The 13,096-nt window shown below is 29.7% G+C and overlaps 1 protein-coding gene across 1 annotated transcript; it reads right to left on the bottom strand.

Annotated features, from left to right (window-relative positions):
• Positions 1-11,299: 11,299 nt before the first annotated feature.
• On the bottom strand, positions 11,300-13,006 carry LOC146898041 (uncharacterized). Its single transcript, XM_085736502.1, has 3 exons — positions 12,996-13,006; positions 11,982-12,072; positions 11,300-11,909 (listed from the first exon to the last, which is right to left on the bottom strand). Exons 1-3 carry the CDS (start codon positions 13,004-13,006, stop codon positions 11,499-11,501), a joined length of 513 nt encoding a protein of 170 aa, XP_085592628.1. The 3' UTR covers positions 11,300-11,498.
• Positions 13,007-13,096: the final 90 nt, after the last annotated feature.

A 13,096-nucleotide genomic window follows, 5' to 3' on the forward strand; every position in this document is an offset into this window, starting at 1 on the left:
AGAAATTTAATAGAAATGAATTATCATTTAAATATATCTTGAGCTCTTGATTATTGTATGCTCAGACCTACGGGGTAGAGATATGAATTATCATGTGAATATAACGATAATCAAGAGTAATAGATGCTAATGGATTTGCTAATTCATTGTCAGAGACCTAACTGATAGTAAGTATGCACAGTTAGGGACCTAACAATAGGTTGGTGTTTAATGGAAGATTGATTTTGAACAAAAAAGATAATTAGATGACATTTAAGGATTTAAAATTTAGGGATTTGATATTCAATTTGGGGATATTGATTTTTGGTTCAAGGACCAAAGTCACCATTTTCTACTTTCACTTTGGTCCATGTGACACCTCATATACGCCACATCACTTAACAGATTTTTTTAACGTCAGGGACTAAAGTGATAACGGAAGTGCAGAGTCAGGGACTTATTTGTATTTAATCCTGAGTCATGGACCTATGTGACAGCGAGGTGCAGAGTCAGGGACCAAAGTGACTATTTGCTCCATCTAAAATTAAAAAAGATGTTAGTCTAGAACCGACATTCGAATTTATGGTTAGTCAATTTTTTTTTTAGGAGAATGAAAGTTAAGTAAATATTAAACAACTGAATATGAGATAGTCGAAACTTTCTCAAGTTCACAAAAATTCATGAAGATCGTAGAAGTGTTAGAATCAATTAAAGTTTGATGGAATTTGACAATTTAATGTGTTTCATGTTTATTGCGCCACTAATGAAAGCGAATATTGGCACAAAGACATGTTCTAAGGAGGCAATGCATGCATGCAATGAGATGACTTTTTTGGCGATCAAAATCAATATGGTTCGATGCCACATGTGTATCTTAGTACCTTCTCATTTCGGTTCGTGATCAATTTAGGGTTTAGTTGTAGAGTTCTATTTCCTTCTTTCCCTTTTGTAATTATATTGTGGTGTATAACATTATTTATGAGAAAGTAAATGCCATTGCATTGTCTTCTTTTTTTTTTTTTTGAGGGATTTGCATTGTCTTCTTGTTGTACATAGTATATGACATGTATTTTGAAAATTCATCGTTGGAAAAATGATTTATAAAACTCATTGGTTGTTTTTTTAATAAAAAAACACCCTTGTTAAAAACTACTCCCTCCGTCCCACAATAGATGACTTATTTGACAATGTAAGATATTGACTTAACATACTTTAATCGTATTTTTCTACTAATATACAAAGATAAACAGTATCATGTAAGATGTTGTTGGATACGTCTCGATGAGTATTTTTAAAATATTAAATTTTCATAATTTTTTCTAATAGATAATTGAAGATATTAAAGATAAAAAATATGCATTGATATGTATCAGAGTCAACTGTAGAACGGAGGGAGTATGATGTTGCATTGTTGTTATCACAGCATGATTGTATATTTTCATGAAGGGCAATGAGTTTTTTTTTTTTTTTGAGGGATTGAAGGGCAATGAGTTGGTTGTCCTAGATTAATTAAGAGTTGGGCTTAGAGGACATAAATGTTTGGAGTTCATATGTGTTACGTGGTTTATTTTATTTGGGTCTTAGTAACGAGTATCTTCGGAACACTCTTTAAGCATTCTAATTCAAGAAATTATTCATTAAAAAAGTTAATTGTTTCGATTTCCAATGAATTAAATACAATAATTCTAATAAAAATATACTATTTAAAAGTCTTAAAGAGTACCCCGGAGTACTCGTTAACATTTCCCATTTTATTTTTTTTTCAAACAACTTATGCTTACAAAATCTATTGTTTCTTTATTGAAATAATGTGATGTAGCACATTAGTAAAAAAACGTATCTAGAACCTATAATATTAGTCGATTGTCGTCGAAAAGTGTCTCTGATTTTGTTATGACGAAATAGTCTAGAAATGACAACTATGAAGTGAATAAGAATTGAGAAGAGTTCAAAGTATTACCAAGGTTTTGAAGGTGAAAAAAACACATAATTTGGTGGGTGTTGCATTATTTTTCCCTTGTTGAGGGGTTTCATGTGGTGCCGCACGTTTGCCTTGCAACTTCTTTTTTCACAACATGATCCGTTGATAAGGTATTTAGTGCACAACTCACCCACAAACATGTTTCCTTTCTCAATGCCCTTTGTGGTTAGTAGCGTTATATAGGCATGAAGTGTGAGTTTTAAACATCATTGTGCATTTCTAGTGAGGTTGGACTCGGTATAAGATCCTTAAGATCTATGTACTTAGTCAATAGACTTGATAGCATAAACTTTCCCTCACTTGTTTGTTCTAGCCTTCACCTAACATTGCATCAGTTAAGAGGTTCCTCGCCTAAACCTTAACCACCTATATTTCGATGTCGGCTATCATGATAATTAATTTTTGGTGTAAACTAATACATATTTAAATGTATTTTAGAAGAATCCATGAAATGTCTCAAAGGTATCCAATGATAATGTTTAAACTATCAAATACTTCTAGAATGCTTATTCTGAAAATATTCTTAGTGTCTATTTGGATTTACGCTAATGACAATTAATTTTGTATAATTGATTGCAATTAAAAGTGAGTTGAACATAAAGTGATTTATGTTTGAATATATTTAAATAAAAGTGAGTTGGCGAGTAAATTTAAGGTTAACATCAATTATAGAAGTCAACAACTACAAATTATAGTTTTAAGAAGAATCAATTATACTTTAAAACATCCAAAAATTTCAAAACCAATTATACTTCTCTAGAATCAATTTTTCCCTTTCCAATATTAAAACCAAAATACACTAAAAGTATTGATATCTAATACGTATTTGATACTGTATTTGTACTTCACACACACATTTGTATTCATCCAATCAAATCAATGTATATGGCCACTTTGATAGGATAGTTTTTAAAATATCTCAGCAAGAATTCATGTAGTGTGATTTGATTGGATGTATGCCTACAAAAATTTACACCCTTAACGCATAACAATTAAACTCTCTCAAATTGGAGAAAGAGAGAGAGAGAGAGAGCCGACTCAATCAAATTGGAGACCCAAGTTAAATATTAAGAATGAACCCAAAATATATGAGCCACGGTTAGTATTTACTCGATGGGCAAATATATTTATCTATTTAGACAATGCATAATTGACAGCAAAATTGTTGTCTTTCAAATTTTTACCTATCGAGTAAATATAAAAGTGAGTCTTGTACCAAAAAAATATATATAATAAAAACGAGTCTTGTTAATAAGTGTTCTTAATTAGACATTTTTAAGAAAGCAGAAAATATAAATTTCACATTGAAAATAACAACTTTTAAACATTCAAATGGTTGGTTGATGAGCTCATTCTATGACGAATTATTCGGATGAACCCGACTTTAATTCTTAGTGGAAATATTTCTTAGGTAGACTTTATTTACAACTCGATCGAACACCGGATTACCGAGACGCCTTTCACCTAAAAATCATATGGTTAACACACAAAAGAAGAAGTTAAATTTACATTCTCTTACCATTTCCCAAAAACAATATTTTTATTTCCGTAAGGGATATCCTAAACGCACTGTATAGCATATATATATATATATATATATATATATATATATATATATATATATATATATATATATATATATATATATGGGAGCCCCTAATATGGACCCAAAAATAAGGGTCCAATGATGGACCTCGTTAAATGACCGGCTATAGCATGTATATGCAGCATATGTTCCTCGGTGAAGCTATTAGTTTTTTTTTTTTTTTTAACTTTTTCTCTTATGTCATTTTCATTGATGTCTGTGCCATTTTTTTTAGAACAATGAAGTTCTATCCCTATGAGTTTGTGAAACATTTTTGCAATTAGTCGTGGATTTTCTGCTATATTCACCAACCACTGTGAATTTCTTTTACCAAATAAAAAAACAATTAGTTTTTCTCCTTCCACATTCATTTAGTTTAGTTTGCATTCTAATTATGTGCAAGAAGAATGTTTTCACCATGCAAATTCCTATTTAACAGACTTTTTGTGTCTTCGTTCAAATTGGTTAGCAATAAAGTCAAATATCTAAGGGCAAACCATGACCAAGTAACATCTTATCAGATCCGTGTAACAATTAATGTGAGAGATAAACAAGTTCCGATCTTTCCCATCTCAAACTTCTACACTGTATGAAATACTAATCACTTCACAGATTTTGCATTGTCTCAAGATCCAGTTGTTACGAATTGTTAAGATAACTATAATTATCTTAACACTAATCACCACATGCTTCAGTGTATAAGCAAACAATTTGTTGGAAGAGAAACTCAATTGCAGATATGAGATGTGTGTGGAAGAAGGACAAAAAGGTAATATTAAAAGAGGAAACTACCAACAGAAAACTCAAACTTGTTTTTTCTTTTAGTGAGGTTACCGGTTGTGGCAGGTATTATTATGAGGTCCATCAATGATCCTTTAATATTGGGGTCCATATTAGGGGCTCCCATATATATATACATATATATATATATATATATATATATATATATATATATATATATATATATATATATATATATATATATATATATATATCTATTATATATATTTTCCTTATTTTATTTTGATAGTACACGTGGCACCTTCATATTTCTCATTTCATTTAATACTTTCTTATCATCTAATCAAAATTGATTATGACACATTTATTTGTATATCAACCAATAAAAAGAGGATCATGACTCATTTGTTTTTCATGAGCCAATCAAAATGGATCATAACTCATTTGTAAATTAATACATGGTTTTTTTTTCCTATATATATATACAATTTGTTTTTCATCATTTTCATCTTTCTCCCATAAAAAATGGTATTGTGTATTTTTATTTCTCTCAAAAAAAAATGTATTGTGTATTTTTATTTCTCCCAAAAAAAAATGTATTGAGGTTGATTTTTTTTTTTTATTTGTATGTTAGTTTCCATTGGAGAACATATGGCTCCATATTCTGAAAATTTATTCAATTTCTCATATAAATCCATTATATATTGTACATCTCCATGTATGTTGTCCAAATACTCAAGATCGTCATATGAAACTCAAGTTCTAACGAGTTATCACATAGATCTAATCATGTAATGTAACTTGAAGAAGGTTTATGTACCAAGAGAAAAATTAAGAATGTTTATTTGATAAGTCTATTGTTGGCGTTTTTACATTTAAGCTGATTGTATCGACCAATTTTATATTCTATTGTAGTTTAGATTTTTGCTCATTCCTCTTTGCATATTCTTTTATGATGTGCGTTTGATTCCCGTTTTCACTCATTCTATGAAAAATTTGACTTTTTGTGCTATTGTTCCATATATTAGTTAACCTGGATATGAAAATATGATTTATTTTGTTATGAACTATTCTTAAGATCATTATTGTGTAGCTTAGTAATAACGTGCAAATGAAATTTTTATTTTTGCAGGATTCACAAGGATTAATAATTATATTATTGAATTTTATGAATCTCTAAATCAACATATGAACTTTTTTTTGTTGCCAACAAACGTATGCAAAATTCTATTTATGTGGCCAAGTTATTATTTGGTAACATGATAAATATGATTAATAACATGTAATTAAAAACATTAATTGTCACTTTTGGATGACTAGAGGTTACTCAAATATGCATAAATTATGGAAATTTATACTAAGCAACTAAATAATTAGAAAGTTCAACCAAATTTGCACTAATCATGAAAGAATATATTAAGAAACTTTTATATTGCAAAGAAAGTTCAAAAAATAAGAAAGTTCAAGAAAATTGGCCCTTAATTAAACGAAATAAAAAATATTAATTATATTGCAAAGAAAAAATGACGTGCTCTCAAGATTTAAATAATCGAGGTTACTTAGAAAAAAAACTATTGAATATTTTTTTTAAATAAACTAAAAATAGATATATTTTAAGTTTTTATTATTCTTTCACATCTATTTTTTTAAATGGAATATTTCATGTACTTAAAAAAATTATCGCTAAATTTTCAAAAAAAAATATCATTAAATTTCGAATACTTCAATTTGAATAATTTAATATTTTTCTTTTTTTTTGTGATTTTTTTCATGTTATTGAATATAATCATGATAAAATAAATTAAGAGTCATTGATGTGGCCATTTAAATTAAAACGATTCTATTAAATGTCTCATTTATTGGGTCAGATGAAAAAAAATGTTATTTAAATGATACCATTATATGATATCAGGTTTTGAATCGCTATTTTTGCTATTAATACTAATAATAACATTCCTAATCAAGGTTGGCTCGGCTAATAATGAGTTGACTCAACCTTAAAGGCGTGGATTCAATCCCTACTATTAGCGTGAGGATCTCTTTGATAGGGAGTAACTTTGTAAGTGCTCATTAAGTCATGAGACATATCTTGATCTTGATGTGTCCTCCAGAGTGCAACTCACCTAAAATATTTATAATAAAAAAAACAATTTTTTTTAAATTGTAAATTGTAGATTATGATAGTAGTCTTTGAAAAGCCTCAATTTAATTTATGACAAATTAAGGGTGTGTTTGTTTCAAGGCTAGAAATTACATTCCTTGAAAGGACATTCCTACCCATTTGTTTGGTAAAAATTTATATTTCCTGAAATATTTTAGAAATTAATTAATTAAAAAAATTAAAATGAAAATAAATGTTAATGGTAGTGAGAATTTATAGCAAGTTGAGTTTTATTACCATGAAAATTTTAGATTCACATCCTTTAAGCATGAGAATAACAATAGAAGAAACAATGGAAAAAAACATGTGTAAAGCATGAATATCTTGGATTTTTTCCAAGAGCGGGGGATACTTTCTCCCACACTGGGCGCAGTTGAGCACGTAAACGAATTCCTTCTATCATTGGTTCCAGGAGACGAAAAGGAATATATCAGTTCTGATTCGGTTTGCAAATCAGACGAGAATAGTGAGGTACAAAGTGTCAAGTTGTGGATTTGATAAAGAGAGCGACAAAACTGCTATGTTCAAAAAAGCAAAATTAATAATATGGGATGATACACTGATAATGCATCGTTATTGTTTTGAGGCGTTTGACCGAACCATGCGCGATATAATGTCTTATGATGGTGTCGATAATATAGACAAACCATTTGGGAGTGTTTCTGTTGTTTTAGGTGGTGGTTTAAGAATTTTTTTGCCAGTCATAAGAAAAGGATGCATACAAGATATACTTGCTTCATCCATCAACTCATCAAAGTTTTGGAGTCACTGTAGGTTCTCACATTTACAACAAATATGTATTTATGGGCTTCAACCGTTCGTGCCGAGCAAGATGAGATAAGAAAGTTTGTCGATTGGATGCTTTCAATTGGAGATGGAATAGGATCCGCTAACGAGAGTGGATAAATTAATGTACCCATTTTTTATGAGTTGCTGATAAAAGATTCTTCTGATTCATCGTGTTCTCTGGTTGATTTTGTATATCCGAATTTTTTGCAAAACATGAACATCTCGGATTTTTTCCAAGAGCGGGGGATACTTGCTCCCACACTGGACGTAGTTGAGAATGTAAACAAATTCCTTCTATCATTGGTTCCATGAGACGAAAAGACATATACCAGTTCTGATTCGGTTTGCAAATCAGACGAGCATAGTGAGGTACAAAGCGAATGGTTTACCACCAAATTCTTAAACAATATCATGTTTTCCGGTATTCCAACCACAAGTTTAGATTTAAAGTTGGATGTCCAGTTATGTTGATGATGAACATTGACCAAGTAATTGAATTGTGCAATGAGACTAGGTTGATTGTCGACAATCTTGGGAAGAACTTTATTGGTGCAATTGTTATTACCGAAAAAAATGCTGGTGAAATATAATTATTCCTAGAATGAACTTAGTTCCGAGTGATCCTGAACTGACTTTATTGGCTTTGTATTTTGCAATGACAATAAATAAAATTCAGGGTCATTCGTTGTCTCATGTTGGAATCTATCTTTCTAAACCGGTTTTTACTCATGGACAAATGTATGTCGCTGTGTCGAGAATCACTTCCAGAAAGGGATTGAAAATGCTTATACTGGATGAAGAAAATTGTGTGTGTACTGAGACCACTATTGTTGTGTAACTTGAAGTTTTTCGGAATGTTTAACCGGTCGTTCCTGATGACGCAGATGGGTATGAGTATTTTTTTTTCTCTTTTAAACTTCGTTGTAATATATATTTTTTTATTTGGATATGTATTGGTTGTTGCTACTTGGAACCATTCTAATAGTTGCGTAAAGAAAGATTAATGGATTGGTCATGTAGATAAACTACAATTCTGCAACTAACAATTGAGATCACACTTCTTATTTCATTTTATAAAATCCAATGACATTTATTGTTGTGCAAAGAACAGGCTGAGTAATCAATTTGTTATAGGGACTAATATGTTATATGGAGTAATATTTTTGATCCCTTTTTAACAATATTTTTGGTCTCATGTACCTTCAGGTAATGGTTTTGTGCCTCAAGTGACGTGATATCATTCATATGTACACAAGCTGACGTTAATGAAATTTTTATGGTATTGAAATATCATTGACCAATTGCAATAGGTGCAATACCTTCTCTTAGGCTCTGAAATTAACATTGCCTGATACATTAAGTTGTTTATTTACTGAGACTTCGGTTTTTCTATTATCTGATAGAGCAACTCCAATATTCTCATACTCTGTTTAATTTTATTTATAATGTCAGTATCCATCTGATCTTTCTCATTTTTTCCTAATGTAAGTCGTACTCTTTCAGTGACCATATCATCAACTATATGTTCTGCTTCATTTTTTATCAATATGTTATATATCCGTTTTTTTTTTCTTCTTTGGAGCGCCTATGTCTATGTGCATGCAGAGGACAATTTTGTAGTCCCTTTTTTAAGCCTTTTCTGTTGTGTTTTTGTTGATGGGTTATTTTATAATATGCTAAGTTAAAAAATGTGATAGATAGTTGGTGTCTTAGTCGTTGTTTGTTATACTTATTTGCTACATTGATTGAATATTTATTTTATAAGATGAATCAAGTGTATGCACGATATTAACTTTGTATATATAAGGGTATCCGCTATATAAATCATGGAATTTGAAAGAAACCGTATATAAGGGCATCTGGTAGAGACAATTCATCGGGTAGGGACAATTAATTGTATATGCAGTGGTAGGTCTCGAGACTCCAACACCCCCAATTATATGCAAAACATAAAAAAAACTCATGTCTCCGTGATTAATTTTAGTCATCCGTGTAAAATATTTCATCATTAAATACTAATGTTTCGACGTTACATCCGTTAAATCATTCCTGTTTAACGATACGAAAATCCAAATAACTATATAAACGTTGATATTTGTATATAATATGCAATCGAAAATACGATAACGATGCGTTCTATTTACATATTGTGTATAAAATAAAAAAAAATAGTCGTAATTCTAGCCTGTGCTTGGCACGGGTTTCCAAGCTAGTATATATATATATATATATATATATATATATATATATATATATATATATAAGACTGTTAATTTACACTCATATAAAAATATTAAAGTGTAAATTAACATGTGTACACCATTTTATTTAGATGGTAAAACCATTTTTCACTATTTGAAGTCGCTATAAAATCAAGGAAAATTTTATAAAATTTTGATCAAAGTGGGTTGAAATCCGCAAGGTGGATATTTATGTCTGTATGCATATTTTTCTTTGTTTTTGTTTATGAACCAACCTATAATGTTGTGTTATTTTAGGTTGTTTAATGTTTATAAAACGTTTTTAATGAAGTGAGTTTAAATTAGTAAATTCGGTGCAAGTTAACAAACATTTTTAATGATACAAAACTGACCCTTTTAAATAATAAAGATAAATTATTTTTTGTCTTTTTTTTTTTTTTGGTAGTGGAATTATTTTTTGTCTAAATAAATAGGTACACATTTGTTATTTTAATTTCTTTAACAATTATTTAGAAGCCGTCTTTAACATTTCCTCGTAAAAATATACACCCTCCGGTCACTATTATAAGCAAAAATCAACATTCTAGGTTCATTCATTAAATGATGTATGTAGTCTTTATTATAGACTACATACATCATTTAATGAATGAATCTAAAATGTTAATTTTTGCTTATAATAGTGACCGGAGGGTGTACACCGTTTTATAACAGATGTCATCTTTACTTTTTTTTTTCCTCAAATTATTTGACCTTTTCTTCTACTAGCATACCCTTATTTATTGTTTTTCAATCATCTAATTTTTTCACTAACTATTAATTTGGTGTTTTAGTAAAGGGTCATGCTAACATGTGTCCTGAGGGCACATGTTAAGGTTTTTACAATAGCAAATATTTATTGTAAAGAATTAATTTTTAATCTTTTTAGCAATAAATTTACACAAGTTTGTGTCTTAGTGGCACATGTTAGCATTTTCTTACTAACTATGTAAAACTCAAATGAGATACGCTACGAGTAGTGGCTGGATCAAAGAAACCATGCCAGTGAAAGTAGATACATACTTTCTCCGTTCCAAAATATAAATAAGAATATATCAACATAAATTGATGTATTTGTTATAAATTAAAAATCAAATATATTAATTTTTATTGACCAAATTTTGTTTATATAGCTGGTTACAATTAGTAGTCATGTTGACACAGCTGCCGCAAATAGTCTTAGAACCGCCATTATTAGCTACTCTAGGGGCGATTATGTGTCGTCTGCCCTAATTAGCAATTTGATTGAACGTAAGTAAAATTTGTTCAATCATTGTTCCAAGTATTATCGAACTAAGGTATTTCTAATCGTTTCCTTCAATACTAGAAAAATTGGGAATAGAAACGGGTAAAATCCGTCTCTAAAATGGAAAAAATCTGTCTCTATACGTGTCAGAGACAGAATCAGAGACGGAACAAGGTCTGTCGTTGTTTTTATCGTCTCTAAACACTTTAGCGACATATTTTCAATTTCCGTCTCTGACCAGAGACGGAGTAATTCCGTCTCTAACAAATAGAATCCGTCACCCAAGCTTTTCAGAAAGTTAAGAAGAATCCGTCTCTGTGGAGACGGAAAATACCGTCTCTAAACTTTTGTTATAAAGGTTAAAATTTCCGTCTCTATTAATTAATATTCCGTCTCAACAGAGACAAACTAAAATTCCGTCTCTAAAATGTTTTTTATTTTTTTTATATATATTTGCCTCAATATTCCCACTGTTCAAGGCTAAAACAATGTTTACAATATTCATTGTGTTTGCTACATTTAACTCTAACTCTCAAGAATATATTTTGATACCCAAGTTAGGAGAAGGGACAAAGTACACTCATAAAAACAAAATATCACCACATAACATCAAAATATTAAAGGTAACCAAACTAATGTTTATCATCAATCCACCTAGTAGTTACCAAGATAAGTTTACCGTCAATCCACTTACTAGTTACCAACATAAAATTGTCTAAAATATAAAAGACCATGATATGTTTGATCTAACAAAAGATACCAAAATAAAAGCAACCATGCTAAAATTCATCTATCTCGTTGTTACCATAATCACCCTCTCCTTCAGGCTGAATTGAAGTGTTCATATTAGGCATAATATTCCCAATCATTTGCTCCAAGCGCTCCATCTTCTGTTTTAGCGTTTCTTGTTCAAGATTTTTCTTTTCAAGTTCAGAGGTTAATGCTTCAATTTTAGCCTCCATAGCAGCAACTTTTTCCGAAGAAGCTACATCGGTAGAAATTGAAGACGATGGTCTCAAAGATTCTTTGACAACAACAGCTTGAGATCCTAATCCAAATATGCGCCCCTTCTTGTTAATGCCTCCAACAATTTCCGTATAAATATCATTATCAATTTCTTCGGTAGGTTGTTGACTACTAATCTCACCACTTTGAGAGTGTTTCTCAAACATTTGAGTTTGGTACATTTCCTGCAAAAAAGAGTTACTATTAGTAATATAATTTAGATTTATGAAAGATAAAAAAAAAGTGTGTATACATACAACTATCTTAGCTTGTGTTTCATTAAACCACTCATCTGGCTTCCCTTTTGGTCTATGAAGTTTGTCATATATTTCAAACCATGTTGGTTCTCTATCCAATTACACTCTCTAAAACATAACCAACAAACAGCAAGTTAGTATGAACATATTTAAATTGGAATTTATGAAACCCTAAATTTATGAAAAAGCAAATTTCTCCTCAAATTATCTAACGTCGGTCAAAATACTCTTATGTATAATATCTCTATTAGAGGTGGTGATGTATTACATAACACATCATCACCTTTATTAGAATTACTCGACGGGAGAACGTTGTAACTAACTTTAGGAAATTTATGAGAAAAATTTGACATTTTAAATACTTGAAGTGTCAGACACTTGCAATATAATAAACACCCAAAATATTGGTTTGTACTTTAAATCCTTTATATAATCACATTTGAATTGTTGTGAGAGAATTTAGCTATAGCAGTTATATACAATTTTAAATACCAATCAGATGCATTGTATAGTATTAGTAGATTCTATTTTTGGTAAAAGTACAAATGAGTACCAGCGGCGAAGCTAGCAAAAAATTTATGCCGGGGCCAACTTTAAAAAAAAAAAAATTTAAAACCAACATATTAAATTGAAAGATAAAGTATGTTTTTAGTCTCATAGATTATAATTTTAACGTTTAGTTCTTACGGGTAATTTATGCAATTTTTGCCTCGATTTTTTTAAAATTTCACAACAAAAATGATTTTAGTCTTGGATTTAATTTCTATAACAAAAAATTAAGGACTAAAATTAAACAAAAAACAATATATTAATCTATACATGACAAAAATCACAATAATTTTTACTTATTTGAAATGTAAATTAAAGCAATAACAAAGGATAAAAATTGACAACGGCTATTAGAAAATTTAGACAAAATGCATTTCAGAACCAATTTTATCCATAATTGAGTGTTTATTAAATAGATTAATAATGTATTTTCCAATGTAAACTAATAGTTTATTTGCAATAAACCCATTGTCCATTTTATTTGTTTAAGACTATTGTCTATAACTGTTATTGAGACCGAAAGTATCAAACCAATATAAATAAATCTATCAATCAAGTAGTAATAT

Source organism: Medicago sativa, chromosome 8, assembly GCF_051527215.1.
Source record: "Medicago sativa cultivar Bolivia chromosome 8, Bolivia_mono, whole genome shotgun sequence".
Lineage (NCBI taxonomy): Eukaryota > Viridiplantae > Streptophyta > Magnoliopsida > Fabales > Fabaceae > Medicago > Medicago sativa.